The sequence below is a fragment of the Protopterus annectens genome, chromosome 7.part1 (genome assembly GCF_019279795.1).
Source record: "Protopterus annectens isolate FY-2018-M chromosome 7.part1, PAN1.0, whole genome shotgun sequence".
Taxonomy (NCBI): domain Eukaryota; kingdom Metazoa; phylum Chordata; order Ceratodontiformes; family Protopteridae; genus Protopterus; species Protopterus annectens.
In genome coordinates, this window is record NC_056740.1 from 379,365,295 (window position 1) to 379,387,289 (window position 21,995).

Here is a 21,995-nt window from a genome sequence, read left to right on the forward strand (position 1 = left end):
TATTTTCCTACTGAAGTCTTACATGTTTCCCAGTTTCTTCTTAAACATGTTCATATTTCTTTTCTTACTTGACAAGGAAACTTAATTTGCCTTTCTGCACTAGTAAAATGTTACCTACCATATGTTGCTGAAGATCCAAAAGTTCTTCTAAATTCTGGTCACTCCATGATAAAGAAAACACACTTGGTATGTTATAATGCTGTACATTTTATCCCATAACAGTAAAAAGAAAACATATCATCAACTAGAAATAATTTTATCTACAGATATTGAAGTAACACCACTGCAAACACTGGACCACTAAGCTTTGTTCCACTGTGTTGCTGTCACAGAACACAGATTCATCTGAAAAGAGTGATGACCACGCTCTTCCTTACTGGATGAACCTATTTTGTTGACCTGAGGTTATGTCATTGCACTGGAAGTGGGGGAGTAGTTCCCCAATCCAAAATGCAAAAGCATCTCTAGAACACAGACAGATGGTAAGGGAAGGCATTTCAAAATTATCATAAAGTAATGACTAGCTGATATTGGTTTGAGGTAAGATACCAGTTAATCTCATAAACTAGCATTTCATCAAAAAAATGCATCTTCATAATTCTGACGGTTTTCCTAGCAATGTCATCAAAGTATCATGTAAATGCAAGTGCCATTTTTCAGATGCTGGAAAATACATTTTGCACTTGAGATGAAAAGGTCACCTTTCAAGTTAGACAATTTCCCTGGACTGTTCTGATGTTTTTGGATCACAAACCTTGAAACAATATTACTGTTTTGTAGATTTACTGTTGCCATTGCACCAATACGCTGTAACTCCTGATGAGACAGCAGCTCCTGAGAGTAAAGCATCTCTTTAACCAGTTGCAAATATCTTTTTCATAAAGAAAATGACTGCTTTACCTAGACATTGAACGACATATTCAGATTGAAAAAAAAAATATTGTTTTCATCTCCACTTCTCTTGCTCAAACTTATCTTTTTCAACAAATACATTTCAGTGACTACTACTGCTGGCTTTCTCCCCCAAAATCACAGTTACTGTTACCTTCTACTTCAATTGAAGCAAATATTCAACAACTGGAAATAGGATCTTTGGAAAACAGTAGGAGCAAATTACATAGGAAAAATGGGAACAATACAAACCAAATAATGTTTTGGAGGAGGAATGACATTTAAAAGAAGGCAGGATTTGAATGAGCTATATACTGTTTGACTGACAATGACTAGCAAGATTATGAGTGATATGTAATATTTGCAACTAAAAATGTATCAATATGGTTTGTTTTCATTTACATAAATATATGATTGCCTATGTCATAAGTGATAACTTAATAAAGATGTTTCTTGTTTAATAAAAAAATATATATACAAGCAAATATTCAACAGGCAAATATTGGTTTTGGTGCCATACACCTTTATCCTGCATTTTGGATCAATTTCAGCCACACAACAAACAAATTCACTGCATATCTAAATAGTACATTTATTAACCTAAGCAGTTTGCATGAAATATTCTGTGTTGTTATAGTGCCTGCTGTTCACCCAGGGCCGGCCTTTGGTCAGCTGGTGCCCTAGGCAAAAGTGTTCCACAGTGCCCCCCCAAATTTACCCGCTGTCCCCAACTTGGTTTACCTACACCATCCAGATTACTTTTTTCTTCCTTTTTCCTCACACTTAGTCTTACTCTTCAGTTTGTTCCTGTATTCATTCAACATATTTTAAAGAAACCATTTATTTACTAAAAAAATAAACAAATAAATAGTGGAAAAGTGCCCCTGCCAGAGTATCACCCTAGGCAGCCATCTAGTTATCCTATGCCTGAGGTCGTCTATGTATTCACCATTCAAAGTGATATAGTAGTGCGCACACTATAACTGGTGCTTTGTCTTACGCGCAAGATTCTATAAAACTCCCACAGTTTCCTGCCCAGCTCTTCAACTTTAGTACACTCTGATTTGGTCAGCTATTCTTGCAGTAGATTCAAGCTCCTTTTGATTCTATCAAATTATTTATTTTCTGTAGTTCCCCTAATGGTTAAATATTTTTTATTTAAATATTTATGTATTTGTTTTCCTTTATCACCTCAGCATTATGTTAGGGGTGCATTAATTTTTAATAGCTTGAATTGACAGATGCCATATTTATTTTGTTTTGTTTTTATTTTGTGCTTTCTTCACCAGTGTTAAAAGATATTTTCATCTAACACCCTGATACAAATGTACTGGTTAGCGAGGAACTGCTCAAAAATGTAAAAGGGACTGGAAACTTCTGCATGCAGGATATTCACTACTGTGACAGTAAATGCTGATGAATGCAGTATCACATGATGTAGTAGCACTAATCAGGCAGCAATATTTTATTTTATTTTTTTACATGTGAGTGTTGCCAAAGTAATATACTGATTTAAATATCCTTTCTTAACACAAGAGAGACTATCTAACCCCAAAGGAAACGTCTGAAGAGTATGCAGGAACAACTCACATTGAGGTGGTTAGCACTGCATTTTCATTATACATTGCAAGTCATTGATTTTGCAAAGTGACACACAGTATGCAGTTATGGCTCATACACATAACAGAAGGAGAAGGTTATAAATCAAAGTGGAAAGGGATGATGATGAAGTGGGTAGGGGGTAAGGGTTTGAGAAACAATGAAAAAGCAGGGTTTTGGATGCAGGTCCTTAATGAAAATGACAACAAACATACAAAATATTATATTTATAAGGTAGCAGAAAATATTCTTAAGAACTAAGACAAAATAGGAAAGGAAAAAGGAGATTTTGCTAATAAGGATGACTGCAAGTAGGGGTACAGAAATTATGCATGGGGTGGACTTTACTGAAGAAAATTAGCAAAGGAATCAAGGTACTGGAAGCAAATAACAGACTGGGATGAGGCCAAGGAGAAATCTGGACTGCAGGTTAGAAAGTGTCATGCCTACCATGGATTAATATTTATTTATTTATTTGCTGTTGGTTAACCAGGATGGTCCATTGGGCCAAGTGAATCCATTTTCAATGGAGTCCTGGGGAGAAAAGCTCCAACAAGAATACATGTTACAGAGATACACATTACATAGTATACAACTCATAGCAAGGTAAAGTTTACAAACCGTAGAATTATCCATGAAAATAATGGTAGAGTGTAGTTATATACATTTTGTTTATTTATTTATTTATTTATTTATTTATTTGTTGGTTGATAGAAGATTATGAGCAAAATATAGGAGATGAAAGTAATAAGGACAGAGGAAGTGGAGAACGATTATGTGGGGAGGGAGCAGGAGCATTCCCATCTGGATGTTAGGTCGGAGTGAAGTGTTTTTTTAAAGGTAGGAAGGCTAGCGATGGTGCGAATGGAGGGAGGTAGGGAGTTCCATAATCGAGCTATGGAAAAAGAGAGGAGCTTTTGTCCTGGGGGCGAAGGGGTCTATGGACTACTATTAGGTAATATCAGAGTATTGGCAGAGAGAAAAAGGATAAGGGAATGCTAAATGACTTGTTCTGATAGAGTTGTTAGTTGAGTCTAGAACATAAACTGCTGGTTAAAAAGAAAAAAATCAGTAGTGCATACAAAATACTGCATGATAACTATATGAATCAATCAGAGGAGATTAGAAAAAATCAGGAAGAGAAGCTGGAAAGGCAATTTATAAAGGAACACTGGTAGGACATGTGTACAGCTACCAAGTATGCAACAAAGTCTAGAAGGTTTAGGATTTTTGCTTGAAGCATTTGCATAAATATTTTATACCCCAAGCAGATTTCAGATATTTTTCTTCAGACAGAAAGTAAATGTTAGAGGTGTGGTATGAGAGAGGAAGGACATTGTAAGCATGTTTTTTGACAGCATAACAGGCTGGCAGAAGAAAAAAATCACTACAGAGTACTCTGTCGGAAATACTAGTGGAACAAATGATTGTAACTAAGGAAATTATTCTTTTGAGCTCAGAGACAAAAATTGAATTGCTTAGCTATACTAAGGCCTTATAAGTTTAATGCTACTGGCTACCACAAAAGCAATTATTAAAAAATGGAAATCAAAATCTAAAACAACTGTAACTGAAGTACTGAATATTGTAAAAGAGGTAAAAGAACTTGGGATGGGATCTTTACAAAATAAAAGTAGCAAATTACATAGAAATAAATGGAATTTGCATGAACAATACAGAGAGGGACAGAGGTTTAAGAGAAGCAAGGAACTGAGTGAATGACAGTTGTTAAAAAGAAAATATGTATATTGCATGAAAACAATGAGAAATATCCCTTATTTTCTTTTCTAGTAACATATTTGTATCTATGTAATTTCAAATGTGATTTAATAAAGATGTTAAATAGACACATAACATATATGTTATATATGCATATTTTACACGCTATTTTATTGGCTTTTCTATTCTTCATAATGTTTTCTGACCCTCCTCTGCTGACATAAAAGACCACTATTTTAGGGTCTATATTACAAGATTGAATGCTTAGGTGATCGAACACCTAAACATCGAACTTGTAATATCGAAAGCAAAAAACACTGAACGGCCAATTTAACGCAGGGAAAGATTTCCCTTGGCCGTTCACCAGACTTTGCCATTTTGTCTACTGTAGCATGATCTCAGGGTTAGTTTATTTAGTTAGGAGGGTGGGGGTGGGGGGGCAAAGCTCCCCACTTAGTTTGGGTATAAAGTTATTTTTTTATTTTCGTGGCCATTGGACGTCTTCCCTGCGACATTTGACATTTTTAGGTTTGATATTACAAGTTCGATGTTTAGGTGTTCGATCACCTAAACATTCGATCTTTTAATATAGACCCATATTTTAGGCTGTGTGTTTTTAAAGGTGTTTTACTGCTTCTTTCTATTTTGAGGAATGGCACTGGTGACTGCCTTGTTTTTAAATACAGTATTGAATACAGTGCACCAGAAGCACACTGCAACTGAAGTAAACTGTACTGCTCATATGCAGGGATGTGTCATAGTCTGTGCTAGTTTAAACAGAGTTAAAATTTTGAGAGGTTATTTTTGGTTACCTATATTGAAAGGAAATAGGTGAGCAAGCAGTTGGGAATGTTTTAGCTACCATCTTACCCTAAGTAGCATAATTTAAGAAATTGCTGAGAAGATGTCACCAATGATGCTGCACTGACATGCCTACCCTTCAACTTAATACATAGCTTGTACTTAATTTTCTTTCCAGTTGCTTTGGAGCTACAAAACCACTCACTGTATACCAAGGGGGCTTATATCCCTTAATCTCCTCTCCATCTCTTTCAAAATTTTACAAAAGAGGGGGTTAATGACATTTCCAGCCCCCTTTACAAATGACATAAATTTCAGAAACTGCAAAGCAAAGTGTTTCAGCAATGTCTGGCTACAGGTATAACTATTAGCAAGCATAGCATGTCTAAATTTTATGCTAACCGGGATTCTTAGAACCAAGATAAGGGGGCAACTATTCTAAAACACTGCCACACTATAGTGCTTGGTTCCCTGGTTTAATTCTTTGATGTGGTGCCCTCTGTGTGGAGACTGCATATTTTACCAATGTTAACATAGGTTTTCTTGCTGGTTTCTGTTTTTTAACATATATCAAAGACATGTGAGAAGGTGCCCTAGCACTACTAAATTGGCTTGAGTTGTGGATATGCACATTTGTACCTTTAATGGAATACTATCCTAGAAGGGACTAGTTTTCTTCCTTGTACTTGCTGCTTTCTCAGACAAGTTACAGCTTCACATTACTGAAATGGATAAAACAGGAATAATCATAGATGAATGGATTGCGATGGGCTACACCTTCTGGACAGATCTGTGCACTAACCACATTCACAGTTACATAAACTGATAAATAATATTACTACACTTCTTTGTTATAACCTAGAAGTGCTATCAGAGAGAAAAACAAACTGTACTAGCATTTCTAAAATCAGATTATCAGTTATTGCAGTAACATAATGCCTAATATATCTCATGATTCATTATTTAAATAAACAGAGCAATTTTAAGGACATGAATGCTTTGTGATAGGTGGTAGGTTCAACAATGACAAAAGTAACACTATGAGTTTTGAAGCGATCTTCACGGTAAGTGCATCAAGAAAAAAAAACATCAAAACATGCAGTAAGTATATTGCACTAAAAAAATGCAAAAAGTAGCTAAACTACAATTGTCTCCGTGAAAACAACATTATAAGCTCTCTGCAGATACTGTTTCAGGCTCACCAAGAATTAGAGTTAGAATCAGTTCATTCATCCAACCCTAGACCTAGAAAACATGAAAAAGGCAGCAAACCATAACCACAGAAGAGAAGCCATGCCTCCAGAATGCCCTACTGCTTGTATCAATTAAAACAACATGACCAGCAGGCAAGTGATAAAGCAGCATACCTTACCTATAGATAAGATTATTAAAGGTAAACCAAGCACCATGATGTCACACTGCTTGAATTAGTTCAAATGATAGGAAAATAATGGAATTAATGGAATTATTAAATAATAATAAATACAGCAGCATATTTTATCCGTCGATAAGGTTGCTAATTGTAAGCAAAACTGTACTGCTTCTGTTGGTCACAAATTTCCATTGCTCCCAGTCCCCCTAGAATCAACAAATGTGAAATTCATCTCCAAATATATTACAGTCCTGTGATTCTAGCTCACGTGTGCAGTTACCCACACACAAACATCCATAATATAAGAAGAGACAAAATAAGAGAGGGTATTAAAATGGTTAGAAGCCACATGTCTGGTCATCCAGCACACAGCAGCAAATATTTCTTATATTTAACTTCTATCTCCAGTCACACATCTCCAAATTATACTCACAGTATGGCATTCTGTGGCCAGGTGTCTGGTCAGCTATCTAAGCCACCTACAGCAAAAAAATACCAAAATGATCCAGCAGTACAGCAGCCCCTTTCAAATTTACAGCAATAGATTATTAAGTATCATGCTGATTTGTAGTATAAATATGTAACATTACTGCTAATTTTCCATGCAGTTACTACACAGATTATGTCTGCAGATGATTTCTCAATGTAGTGTACCCATATGGACAGCAATAGAGAAAGCAAGCAAATGAATGAATACATAAATCAATCATAATCATATCATCAATCTTCATGATATTACATGTCATTTAACAAGCCTAAGTATTGCCTTTCATCATGTAGACTAGCAAAATTAACAAAAAAGTCTTAACTTTTTTGTTTTATACTGCATTAAAGCCTAGTAATGTAAATAATACATAATGGATTCTGTGGGATACAAAAGTGTTTTGCTCATGCCTTCAGAAATGTTATGTCCTTATTTTTGTTTCTCCCATCCTGCAGATCGTGCAGCTTGTTTTATATCCCACAGAAGTCATTCATGTTTCTTTTACCTTGCATGTCTACAGCCTGTTTCTTACTGCAGTTCTCGATTTCCATCTTTTGCTTTTGTAGTTCTGAAATATGTTGCTTAAGTTCTGGAATGACCTTAATAAGAAACAAGAAAAATATTCTGCCACCAGTGCTTCTATACAAGCAGCATATTTAAATTGCAAATGTGTATCTCAGATACTTTGCATATCAGTTTTTTTTTCCACTGTGCCATGTGACCATTTTTACATTCTGAGAAAACCTGATCAGATGGCATTTCATAAACTTTGTGAATTTTCATTTCCATCCACATTTATTTCAGTATTGTATTGTTAGATAAAGTAGACATTTTTTTTAAAGTCTACCTGCAGTTAGCAAGAGGGGACATAACATAGAACAGCAGAACAAACATGATGTTTTTTTTTATTCCATGCCAGCATTACAAAGTGCCAAAAATATTTAATTTTCTGTTAAAAACACCTCTACTGCCCTCAGTGAACACGTATAAAGAGAGTCAGAACACAAGAAAAGTGGATACTACGTGTTCTATGTCATATGTAATTAATTAATTAATCAGATTTACAAATTTAAATGAAGCAGGAAAAAAATATATAATATGTTCGCCTGCTCTCTCTATCTTCATTTTCAAGCACAACAAGCCTGTGTCGACATCATTAGAGTTCTCTTTTTCTGTGTGAGTAGGTCCAGCATGTGGGGTAACTTGTGATTGCCCTTGGCTAAATGGAGGAGGAGGGGGAACCAATGCTGTCTTGGCCAAAAGGGGGCCATCAGCAAGATTTTTGGCTGTTCCTGTTAAATTTTCAGCAGGACCTTCTGGATAAGTGGGAAGGGAGGAATGCATATAGAAACATCCCCTTCCATGTAAATGATAGTGGGTCCACCGTTCATGCCCCAGGATATGGGATCCTGGCACAAAACCTGGGATGCTGTCTGTTCATGGGGGAAGCAAAAAGATCTATCTGACGAATATCCCAACGATGGACCAGATCCAGAAACACATCCCTGCTTAACATACACTCGTGGAACAGAGTCATGGACCTGCTGAGAGTGTCTGCCATCACATTCTGAGCTGATGGAATGTAAAAAGCCTGAAGAGAAACCTGGCTCTACTAGGCTAGCTCCCAGGTGTATAATGCCAGTCTGCAGAGGATTTAGGACTTTGTCCCCCCCTGCTTGTTGATGTGCTAGAGGACTGTGGTATTGTCTGTGAACCGACTTAGAACCCCTGGTGAAATACTGGACTTGAAGATTTTGAGGGCAAAGATCAAAGCCTTCATTTCCTTTATGTTGATGTGCTCCTTTGCCTGAGGAGGGGACCACACATCCCTGACCTTCCGGTGTTCCCAAGTTGCACCCCAGCCCGTGTCTGATGCATGTGTACAGATCCTGGGTGGGGGGAAGAGGTTGAAGAGGTAGGTCTGGATTTCTTGAGACCTGGAAAATCCACCACTTTAACTCCTTTATCAAACAGGGTAGTAGGGGGACAGCAAAATGCAGAGGGTGAGAGTGTTGTTTCCAGACTGTTCTCCGGAACCACTGAAATTTCCTCATATGTAGTCTGGCAAAATGAAGCACAGGGATAGTTGAGGGCATGAAACCCAGGAGGCACAGGATCTCCCTGGCGGTCAGAGGTTGAAGAGGTAGCAGGTCCTGGAAGTAGGAGGTAAGAGACAGGATCTTTTCTGAGGGTAAACAAACTATCATCGTGTTTGTTAGAATCCTGCACCCCAGGAAGACATGATCTTGGAAAGGGATCAGGGAAGACTTCTGAAGGTTGCTTGTAAATCTTAGCCTTTTCAAAAGGGACATTGTGCAGGAGATATTCTCCAGAAGACTGTCTGCAGATGGGGCCTGGAGAAACAGGTCATCTAGATATGGAAATATCTGTATGCCCTGTAGCCTGCAGTAAGCTATGACAGGGGCTAAACATTTTGCAAATACCCTTGGTGCCATAGACAGTCCAAAGGGTAAAGCACAGAACTGAAATTGAGAGGAAGCAACAGAAAAGCAAAGAAATCTCCTGAACCATTGGGGGATGGGGCTGTCCAATGACACCATGAAGGCCTGGGGAAGGATAAGTGGGAGAAGAGTAAGCAACATCAAAATGTGAAAGGTGGGGACTTTCAGAAAGGTGTTTAAATTGGAAAGGTCAAGAATGGGCCTCCAAGGGCCTTCCTTTCTTGGGACCAGAAAGAGCCTGGAGTAAAGCCCTTTTCTCCTTTGAGAGGGTGGTACCCCTGGATAGTGCCCTGAGAAAGAACAGAGGAAAGGACTAGTGGGAAGAATTCCAATTGGTCTTATGGAGGTTGAGGGATGCCCTGAAGGAAGGAGGGTTTTTCCATACCATGAAATAGCCTTGACTGATGATAGGAAGGACCTAAGAATCCTGGGTTATCTGTTTCCAAGCTGGGAGGGAAAGGGAGAGGCTGAAGAAAAGGGAGTAGATGGATCTGGAGGCAGGTAGTCACAAGCTACCACGTTTGGTCTGCAAAGGCTGTTGCTATAAAGGTGTGGAAGAAGCACACTTAGAGGGAGCTTGTCTCCTGGAGTTCCTCTTACCTTTGAATGGAAGAGTTTTAGTTACCTTCCTTACACAGGTGGTTCTGAATGGGTAGTTCCTCTGGAAGCGGGAAACAGGAGAAACAAAAATGTGTTTCAAATCATGGAGTTCCTTCCCCTTTTCCTAAAGAGTTTTAAAAAGCTCTGTAACTGCACTGCCAAATACGGCTTTATTGTCCAGAGGGCGATCCATTAGCTTAGCTTTGATATCATCAGGTAATGGTTGAAATGAATACCTTCTCAGGACCGACCCATAAGCAGCTGCCCTGGCTGTGGCCTCCACAGCATCATAACTGCATTTGATGGAGTGCCTGGTAACCTGGGTGGAGGAATTTAGGATGGCTGAGAGCTTGGCTTTAGTGGATGAATCTGGGAGCTCTGATAAGAGTTTCACTGCATCTGCTAGAAGAGCCAGAGAATATTTGGCCATGTGCATCTGACAATTAATTGCCTTAAAGGCCAAGGTTGCAGAAGTATACACTTTTTTTCCCCAGTGTCTCCATGACCTTGCTCTCCTTATCCAAGGAGAGCAGAGAGATGGAAAGCAAAAGTTTAGAAGTATATCTGCTGCTACAGAAATAGTAGCTGGATCAGCAGAGGGTACCTTAAAAAGGAACTTGGCATCCTCAGGCACCTTGTAAAATCTGTCTGGACATTTGGGAGATGGAGGCTGGAAATTTGGGCACTAGGAAGCTGCAGTGAGGGCATCCAAGAAAGCCGGCAAGACAGGAGAGATGGTTGATGGATTAGGGGAATCCTTCTGAAAGAGGTCATAGCACCTCTTCCGTATTTTAGAGACCTGGCAACAATCCCACTTAAAAACTCCTTCATGTTCAAGATGGTCTCCCCAAAGGAAATATCCTCCCCAGGGGAATCCATACCATTATATTCCTCCTCTGGGGAGGCATATCTCAAAGGAGAAGCAATTTGTGTAGAGTAAGCAAGAGACTCATCCCCTGATGAATCCTCCTCCTCAGAAGAGATGTCCTCTGAAGGCCTCTTCAAGAGGGTAGCAGGAGGAAAAGCCGGTGAAGAAATGAAAGGGGCTGAGGTTTGGCAGATTGCCATGAAGGTATTAAAAAGGCCTTGGGTAATGGCCTGTCAAACAGGTGTTAGGTTGGGTGCTCAGTACTGAGGAGCCAGAGAAACATGTTTAGTTTTAAGTTTCTTCTTCTTTGGAGCCTCAGGACCCAGGCAATGAAAGGTTGATGGGCTAGACATCGGGTGTCATTCCACAACATTTGTAGGAACATCCTCACGCACAACATTTTGAGTGATGCCGCATGGGCCTTCAGTGATTACCAGCTGTGGTTCCACCCCCCCCCCCAGCACCTGTATCAGATGCCAGTGAATCCCCCTTGGATGTTCTTTCAGATTCCTTGATGGCTTCTGCAGTGGTACCCATCAAAAAACACTCTACAGATTCTGAAGCAGCCTCCAGGCCTTCATCGGCCTCAGGAGGAACACCCGACATAGTGGGAGCAGCAGTTGGGTCTGGCCGAGGCTTCTTGGCCTTCTTGACTTGCGGCTCATCTGAAAAACCTGACATTGACTCCATATCTTGTGCTAAACACTTAAGGTGCTGATTTTTTGAATACAACCTAAGGGAAGATAGACGGCTGTGAAGGGTTTTTGGGACAAAGGCCTTACAGACAGCGCAGGAGGTATAATTGTGATCTGGGCCTAGACAAAATAAACAAAGCTCATGGGAGTTTTTATGTGGAATTTGCCTTCCATACTTACACTTGCCCTTCCTAGCTGACATGTACTCACTATAAACAAACTTTAAATACAAAAAACAAACTAAAAACAAATCAAGACAGCTTGCTGTAGAATCCAAACCAATTTAATGTTAGCGCTTTCGTACAAGCCCAATATCTGAATTTCTTCAGGCAAGAAATAACCCAAGATTCAGTACTTATATACAATTATGAATTAAACCATTAACATATTAATTAATGTCAACTATTTAAAGAAGCATTGCATTACTTCAAGGTACCTTAAAAACCTTGTATAAACAACAGCCCCTTTCCTAAAAATCATTTACAAAGGTAATTTTATTTATTTATTTATTGATATTTGTTAACCGGGTTTGTCCAACTGGGCTTGTGGCCCATTTTCAGTGGAAACCTGAGGAGAAAAGCTCCAGTAGTACATTTTAAACAAGTACACTTTTAAACAATATTGATATAATAGCAGTTATAGCAAAAAGATTCACATATGTTGGGTTACATGCATAACATTAAAGTTGCATTAAAAAAAGCTAAGTAACAATTTTACACTGATATAGTTCAATAGGTCAACAATAACAATTTTTTGTTTGTATAAGATTATGCAAATGCATAGTAGACACATTGGAGAGAGAGGTGTAATGAGGTAATAAGTATGGTCCTTTTAAGGGTACATAAAGGGAAGGAAGACTAGGTAGGGTCATGGCAAGGGCAGGTTCTGGAATTGAGAAAATAAGCTTTAGCTCATTTTTAAAGTGTGAGGTATGGGAGATTGAACGTAAGTCAAGGGGAAGTTTGTTCCAAGCATGGGCAAGGGAGTGTTTGTCGAGTAGTTTGCCTACTGACCTTTTTGAGTGGTAGATATCAAGTAATTGTTGGTTAGAAGTACGGAGGGTACGGGATAGTATGTAGATGGAGACTAAGGAAGATAGAGATGGACAGAAGGAGGGTTTATAAAGAATAGAGTGTAGCATATGAAATTGATAAGATAGCAGAAACTGGGGAAGTTCAAGCCACTGAAGAGAGTTTAAAGAAATGCAGTGGTGTGAGTTGTATGGGGAGTTAGTAATGAATCTGGCTATTTTATGGTAAGTCTGTTGCAGTTTGTTTAGAGTGGAGGCCTGGATATTGATAAGAACTGGGGCGGTGTAGAGGGAGGGGAGGAGGAGTGCCTGGCCCAGGGTAAGTCTAGACTCAGGGGTTAGGAATTTTTTGTTCCGATATAGCAGACCTAGTTTCTGGTTTGTTTTTTTTTATACATTGGAGTATGTGAAAGTTGAACTTGAGTTCATCATCGATAATGACCCCTAGGAGTTTTGTGTGGGTGTCAGGTTGGATATTTGTATTGTTAGAAGATGTAATAAAAAAGGAGGTTTTGTGATGAGAAAGAGAACGGGGAAGGAAAAGTAGGAGTTTGGACTTTTTGGGATTTAGGATCAAGAGGGTGTGACAGAGCCATTGTTCAGTGGATAGTAGGACCTGTTGGGTCAGGGAGTGTAGTTCAGGAATGTTATTTGAGATGGATATAAGTGTGGAGTCATCGGCATACTGAATAAGGGAGGATTCTTTGCATGAGGTGTAAAGATCATTGATGAAGATGTTAAACAAAAGGGGTCCCAAGATGGAGCCTTGGGGGAACACCAGTGGAGATGGGAAGGAAAGGTGAGGAGGATGAGAGCCATTCGATAGATTGTTCCCTGCCAGATAGGTAACTATTAAACCAGGCAAGTGCGGAGGGGGATAGGTGGAGATTTGCGAATTTGGATAGTAGTAGAGGATGAGAAACAATATTGAAGGCTTTGGAGAGATCTAGGAAGAGACAGGAAATGAGTTTATTGTTGTCTAGGGCCTCTGCAATGATATGAGTGAAGGAGAGGAGGGCAGTGGTGGTGCTGTGGTGAAGACAAAATCCATGTTGGGTAGGGGTAAGTAAGTGGTGTGTGAGGAGGTGATTGAGAAGCTGTGAGTGAATACATTTTTCTAATATCTTGGAGGCGGGACAGAATGGTAATGGGTTGGTAGTTTGAGGGGTCAGTGGAGTTTCCACCTTTATGAAGAGGGATAGTGAAGAAAGATTTCCAAAGGGTGGGGACAGTTGATTCCAGAATAGATCGATTAATTATTATAGATACAGGATAGGCAACTGAGTCAGCAGCAATTTTTAGGAATGTAGGAGATAGACTATCAATGGAAGGAGAGCAAGGATTTAGCTTGAGTAGTAGAGATATGATGTAAGTAATGGGAACTGGCTCCAAAGTAAACAAAGTTGTGTTAGTGGGACTTGGAGAGGTGGGTGTCGAAGTAGAGTTTGGCTTAGAGGTTACCAGACTTTGGATGGAAGAGATAAAGTGTTTATTCAGGAGGGTAGCTGTTTCCTGAGAGGAAGAGTTAGAGTATCGGGAGGGATTAGAGGGCTTTCCAGGATAGAGGATGTTGTTGAGAGTTGACCAAAATTTTTGAGGATTGGATTTGTTGTTAAGCTGAGCAGAGCAATAGTATAACTTTTTGTCATTAGTTGTATGTTTTTTGCAAGGTTCCTCAGTTGCCTGTATTTTTCAAGAAAAGGTGGTTGTTTAGTTTTAGTCCAGGTTTTCCAAGCATGATCTCTTTGTTTCATAAGGGACCTAGTCTCTTTGGAGAGCCAGGGAGCATGGTTTGATTTTACTCTGATCTTTCTAGAGGGAGCTAAGGAGTTTAGAGTATTCATGAAGATACTATTGAAAGTGCTTACAGCATCGTTTAGGGGGAGGTGTTTTAGAATGGACCAATCTATGTTGTGGAGAATGGAGTTAAATTGGGATGAAATGAAAGTTGATAGTTTTCGACAGTCTTTGATAAGGTGGGGTTATATATAATATAATGTTATAAATCCTTATAAAGATACAAAATTCTATACATTTTTATGATACAAAAAACATTAAAACCAATCATTCAATATTCAATACCAAGTTCCACACTATTCGAGAAACATATTATATATATTTTTTAAATTTCAAAATTTAAATTTTATGAGTCTTCACCTATCCAATGCTTTCAGTTTAAGAATACATTTAATTGAGCTATATTCATTAAGATCTGTTTTTGTATCATATTTAATATTTTTGTATCATAAAAAAATGTATATAATTTTGTATCTTTATAAGGATTTATAACGTTATATTACATGTTATAGATATTATATGTACTTAAATTACCTTTGTAAATGATTTTTAGGAAAGGGGCTATTGAATATACAATGCTTTTAAGGTATCCATGAAATAATGCAATGCTTCTTTAAATATTTGACATTAGTTAATGGTTTAATTCATAACTGTATATAAGTAGTGAATCTTGGGTTATTTCTTGTCTGAAGAAGTTCAAGCATTGGGCTTGTACGAAAGAGCTAACATTAAATTGGTTTGCATTCTACAGCAAACCGTCTTGATGTACTCACTATAAAAAACAACACAGTAGCCAAAAGGAATAAAGAAAAAAACCCAATGGGGTACTTATATGAAGCATAAAACATGACTTCTCTGGCAAGCGATGACCGGAGCTGGCAATTGGACAAGAGGCAGAAAAGTTCTGAGGTAGGTACGTGCTGACATCCACTTTATACTCGACATCTCTTTATGGCCGACATTCGCTAGCTGATGTGCGGTGTCACATGTACCCTACAGTAGCATTTAAACCTTTGCATACCGGTCATATGTACGAGTCAGCCGGAGGCGGAGTCCCTCATGTTATGAATACTGCAGCATATGAATAGAAGGACATCACTACAGTGCAGTTATACAAAGATTATGATTAAACTATGCCACCCATAGGTAAATCATGTCATACTCACACCCACTCATGGGTTATTGCTAAATGTATGCATCCCCATGATATTCCTACGCTGATCTTATGAGACATAAAGGAATAAAGTTCAACTGATATTAGTGTAGGGGAAACATATTTTTCTAATGCATATAATTAATAACTGATATATAATTATAATGATTGAACAGAAAAAAAGACATCATGATACTATAGGCACCACATCTACGATGGAAAAGGAAAGTCACAGAACTCTAATAATCAGCCTATATCCAACAGTAAAAGGCAAACCAGGGCAAGTGAATAAAGACTGCTTAAACCCAAACCAAACAATCCAAATGAAATAGTAACCAGTTAGCACAGCAGAATCCAATAAAATGACAGTTCAGAGGTTTAATAAAACAACATAAAAATGTTAAAAACAAACAGAACAAACAGAAGCATTTTCACATCTATCCAGATGGTTTTCCAGATCTAATAAAACAGGCACAGAATACCCAAAGCTTCAGAACTACCTCTTACGGTCATGTGACCTAAGCAGTGATCTTAAAGGAACACAGTCATTTAAACTCTTCCCTCTGTCACTGTAGTTTTAAGATCTATTTAGTCTCAATACATTCTGTTTTCATTTTAAGATCACCACCTCTAATGCTGATATTAAGAAGTTGTAACACAAGAAACCTGAACTTGTATTTCCAGTGACCAGAATATGTTTTGACAGTGCATTCCTTTTATCATTTCTAGACATATCATAAATACGTTAATTTACAAAATCTTTCAGTGCTCTATTAGTATTACCAACAAAGAAACTTTTACAAACAGTGCAGATTGCTAAATACACAAGATTACAGCTCTTGCAGTTTGCAAAAATGTTAAATTTGTAGACATGCTTGGTCTCAGGATGCTCAAGTAATTTCAATAAACTGACAAAAATTGCAGTTTCTACATGGATGAGTACCTACCCTGTTGTTGAGCACTAATCTCTTATGGAATGGTTTATAACAAAGCATTTTCCTTAAAGAGACATTGTTCTTAAAGCAAAATTTAGGACCTTTACCTAAAATACTTTTATTTCTTTCATCACATGTAAGAACATGTCAGTGTTTTTTAATAACATCACAAACAGAACTAACATCATTGGAAAAAGTAATGCTTACTCTCAGAGTGTCTCCTGGTGGCACCCCAGTTTTCTTAGCCTCTGAGTCATGATGAGAAAAATATGATCTGGCCAAAGTATTCCTACTAGACAGTGCCTCTTGTCATGCAACATCTATCTCATGCTGTTTATAGCCTCTGCTACTAAAATCTTTTGCTAGCTCATTACACACGGATACCATACAATCTTCATCAGCATCGAGCCTAGCATAGCTAAGAAACTGTCCTTTCAAAGCATTCTTAGGAATGTGTTGTGGATACATACTCTGCCTACGTAAGATATTGCATTTTTACAAGTTTTTTTTTGTAAACCTGAGTGACAATACCATTCAGTTTCTTAATAAATTTAACATCCAACAACTCAATACTCTCAGCAGAGAACTTGGGGGTAAACTATAAAAACTGAGAGGTCTGTTGCAGGTATTCAAAAAAAATCATATAGCTTCTGGAAGAAGGGCTAACCATAGGACACATAGTTAGTTCCTTGGTCAGACCAAAAATGGTGCCTCTTTCCTGATGAAGACAAGCAGCAAATATCAGTAAAAACTACAAGACTTTAAAAATCACCTTTTTCACAAAAATATGCAGTAAAAAACAGTTTAAGACACTTTGCTAGCCCCAAAAAAGTAAAGTAAACACAATTTCTCCACAGAAAAAAAATGGTTTTCAGTTACTTTATCCAACTTTTAAATCTAAAAGAAAAAACAGTGCTCCCATTTTAAAGTACAACATAGTCTACGGACAGTCCATCAAAACAGAAAACTCTTAGCTTTAAAATAACTTTCCTGAAGAGGAAAGTGATTAAAAAAATAACAGCATTTAGAAAATTAAACTTTTTTTTCCCAAAGAGAACTTATCTGCTCAAACTTGTCTTTTAGTCAGCTTAGCTCAAGCTGTCTGACAGTTTGGGCTTGTAGAAGTGGCCTTGAAGCTTTGGAAGCTGTTATACCTTTGACATGATAAAACACCATATAGCTAAGGCTACCGCAGCAGTGATCAATATGACGAACATAAATAGATCAATAAGTTCTCACACTGTAGCCTATTTCATCATCCCCAGACTTGGTTATCTGGTATTAAATGAGTTCCCAATTCTTTTTCTCTTAGTCAAAAAAGAGACATTCCTGCTTCACAGCCATACTTTTTTTCCATAATAAAAATTCTTACTAAACTTCTTCCTTTTTAACTTTGTACATACACTATAACGTTACAGAAACACAGACATAGTCACAGGAGATAGGATGTATGTAGAATAAAGATGCATCCACTTCAGAATCTTTTGTCAAGAATCTTTGGACAAGTCACACATATCACAGCAATCTAACTTTGACAGAACTTTAGAAGTGGGTCCAAACACTGGAAAATGTTGTGAGGCTTTTTCCAATAATAAGCCCAGGAGATGAAAAAGCAGTATTTATAATGAAATACTTAAGGCAGTGTGTTCTGCAATGTGTTCTTGACAGATACGGATTAACTCAGAGTACTAATCGCAGGAGTGTATTAACAACCAAATGTCCACTGTGCAAATGCCAGCTGCAGATACATTTCTGAAATATGTACTAAGGGCAGCAACCTCTCTAATCGAATGTTCCCTCAACACATCTGAAAGGAAAAGATGGGTTTCTTGGAAGCAGAAACTAAAATAATCAAACAAATTAAAAAAATTCTGTTTGGCTAAAACCTCTTCACCCTGCTGAGCAGTAAAAGAAAAGGGCATTTGGCTCACCATGTAAAGGTGCGACCAGAGCGCCCCCACCATGTGAAGTGTATGGTACAACATTCCACTGCTTTTCTGAACCTCTTTGTAAAATAATACATGGTAAATAAACTCTCTTAGAGAAACAACTGAGTTTTAAGACAAAATAATAACTGGTCCAAAGCTAGGTTCAATCACTGAAGGAAATTTATGAAAAGTCTTTTTACACATATGGCATAGAATTACAAACTTTATTTGGTAATAGTGAAGTTTCTAAAAAAAAAAAAAGGCAGCCATCAAAAATGTATAACTGAGGACTTCAAAATAAATCAATTCAAAATGAAGAAGCAGAAGTCACGTGATCATAAAATTCAGGTGTCAAGGTGGTAGGGGCTGGATTTTTTAACTATGTCACAACTGAAGAACCTCTTTTATGAGTTATTTATTAAATAAAACTTATGTACTTACCATAATTCAGTATCTACATTGTCCATTTTCATTCTTCCTCACCGATCGGTCTCAGATCCAACACTGGGTCTGACTTGGCCGCTTCTTCCAAACTTAGGCTCTGAGTCTCAAGCTCCTCCCTCTTCCCATAATACATCATACCTTCTCTAACTCCCCAGATCGAGTTTGCTGCCCTATAGTTCAAAAGGTTACAGGAATAGTACAGAAAATAGAAAGGAATTAAGGCTCAAACCCAGAGCCGAAGGGTTTTGAATTTCCTCCACGAATTTCTCAAAGGCACAAGGCTGAGGGATGGCTGGGGGGGATGTGAGGAAGAATGAAAATGGACAATACAAATACTGAGTTATGGTAAGTGCATAACTTTTTAAACTTATGTTGTTCTTTTTATTCTTCTGCACTGATGGGTCAGAGTTCCTAGCTACTTAACTCCTGGGCAGCCCTCAATGAAGGATGTGCTGGAGCACTGTCGAGCCAAAGGATGCCCTGCTCCTAGAGGTGATATCCAACTTACTCAGACCAAGTTGCTGCAGCAAAAATCTTATCAAGTGAGGTCCTGGAAGAGAAGGCAAATGATGTAGCCATAGCTTTGGTAGAATAAGCCTTGGGTAGTTGAGGTAATGGAACAGCTTTTCCATACATTTGGCTAAAGTAATCATAGAAACTGCATGACCTGAATGGTTTGCTGAGAAAGATACAGATAGCTGATCAGATTTGCCTCACCTTTTTTTTGTCCTACGGAGATAAAAATGTAATTGCCTGTGAACATCTAGAAGATGAAAAATATATTCGCCTTTGCTTGAAAAACTGGGGAAAAAGACTGGTAATTGGATTGAGTGGCTAATGTTGGATTCCATGGCTACCGTAGGCATAAAGGAGGGATTTGCCCTTAATGATACCCTGTCTTTATGAAAAATTATGTAAGGAGGTTTCACTGACAAGGCTTGAATCTCTGATACTCTCTTAGCAGAAGTAATCGCTACTAGAAAAAATTTTTCCAGGACAGAAATTTCATGTCACAACTATCCACTGGTTCAAAAGGCTTCCGGGTAAGCCCTTGCAGCACTAAGCCTTGCATAAACCTGGGAAAAAAAAAAAGAGAGAGGAAGATCCCTTCCCAGCATAAAAATTGGATATGGCAGCCAGTTGAAGCTTAATGGTAGAGAACTGACTCCTTCTTGAAAAAGATTACTAAGAAAAAGGAGAATAGCTGAAGGGGAAGCTGAGAAAGTGTTGATATTCTCTTTAGAGGCCCAAATAGAAAATCTCTTCCACTCACTGTTGAAGACCTTTTTAGTGGAAGCCCTCTGAGAGGCCAGAATTATATCACAGACCGAAGGGGCGAGCCTTGACTTACTTATAATTACTGGAAGTGGAGAAACCATGTGGTCACCCTTAGCCTGTGGAGATTGGGGGTTGGATGTCTGATGGATGGGATATGAGATCCTGTCTGGGATCTAGTATCCAAGGCAGATACGTCAGATGAGACCAAAGAAAACTGGAACCATATCTGACGAGGCCAGAAAGGGACAATGAGGATTACTGGGCTCTTCAACCTGCTGGCTTTCTGTAGGAATTTCAAGATCAGAAGAAGAGGAGGGTAAGCATAAAGGAGACCTGGGGGCCACTCATGGACCACATCATCCCTTGGTGACTCCCCTTTTGGGGGGATCAGAGCAAAATCCTTCCTGCACTTGAAGTTTTGGGGAGAGGCAAAGAGGTTGCAACAAAGTTGGCTCTAACGGCCAAAAATCTTGTTTGCTACTGACTGATTGAGGGACCACTAGTGAGGAGTCAGAATATATCTGCTGACTCCATCTGCTATGATGTTGGTTTTCCCAAGAATGTGTGCTGCAACTATAAAGCGGTCTGAAAATATCACCCATTCACAAGCCCTCGTGGCCTCCCTGCCAACGGGTATGAACGGGTTCCTCCTTGTTTGTTGATGTACCAGACTACTGACATAATGTCTGCATGAATTGCAATTGACCCCCAGAGGGAGAATGCCCTGAAAGGCTTGCAATGTTAAAAGGACTGTCCTCATCTCTAGGACACTGACATGTAGATTGGTCTCCATGGATGGCCACATGCCTTAGACCATCTTTCCTTGGTAATGCCCCTCCACATTAGGAAACATCCACTGTCACTGTGGCTATCAGGGTGGGGACAGAAAAGGGTCTGCCTAGAAACAGGTCACCTGACTGCATCCACCACTACAGATGATTCCTGCAGATCGAAGACAATATTATGGGAACTGAAAGTGTTTGGTAGAGAATGGACCATTGACCTGCTATTGTCCATTGAAGTACTCTGATAAAGAACCTCACTAATGGGAGTAAAACGACTGCAGCTGCCATTTAACCTAGAGCCTGAAGTATTAATTTTGCTGGTGGAGAGGGCATATCTAATAAGTCGTGAACCTGTTGTTTTAGAGACATTATAAAATGTCTCGGTAAGGAAGCCACTTATGTAAATGTGTTCAGCTGTGTCCTTATGAATTCTAGGTTCTGCACAGGAATCAAGTTTAATTTTTACCAGATTTATTATGATGCCCAGATGTTTTAAGATCTTTTACTAGATAGTTTCTGGACTGAACCAGTTGATGCATTGTTGGTGCAGTGAGAAGACAATAGTCTTGATAGGGAAACACCTGGAATCCTTTTAGCCTCAGGTGAGCCACTACCACTGCCAAACATTTGGTAAACACCCAGGGGGCTGTGGTGAGTCCAAAGAACAGTGTTCTGAACTGGTAGTGACTGGCTCCCAGACAAAAGTGCAGGTGCCTTCTGGAGTTTTTGTCTATTTTGATGTGATAATATGTGTCCTGAAGATCCACTGAGCACATCTAATTGTCCTTGCACAGAAATGGTAGAATGGACTGTACTGTAACCATTCAGAACTTTGACTTCTTGATGAAGTGATTCAAATTGCTGAGGTCTAGTATAGGTCCTCAGGTCCCCTATTTTCTTTGGCACTAAAAGAAGTGAATATAAGTTTCTAATCCTCGGGACCTCTTGGATGACTCTTCTTCTTAGAAGTTTTTGGACTTCTTGAATAGTGCACTCCTTCTGACCGGGTGGTACACCCATGAGTTTCCTTCTGGTACCTGGGGGATGAAGGGTAAAGGGAATGTAACAGCCTCTGGATATGATGTTTAACACCCAGGAGCTGTTTATGTTTGTCCAGGCATCTAGGTGCAAGGACAGATGACCACCAACTATAT

At 38.7% G+C, this 21,995-nt stretch overlaps 1 protein-coding gene across 1 annotated transcript in view; it reads right to left on the minus strand.

Moving 5' to 3' along the window:
* The window catches only part of MYO5C (myosin VC), a 1,763,334-nt gene that overhangs the window by 635,706 nt on the left and 1,105,633 nt on the right, over nt 1-21,995 (minus strand). The window contains exon 18 of the mRNA XM_044078824.1: nt 7,372-7,465. Within this exon, the coding sequence (XP_043934759.1) occupies nt 7,372-7,465 (94 nt within the window). The remainder of the gene's footprint in view (nt 1-7,371; nt 7,466-21,995) is intronic.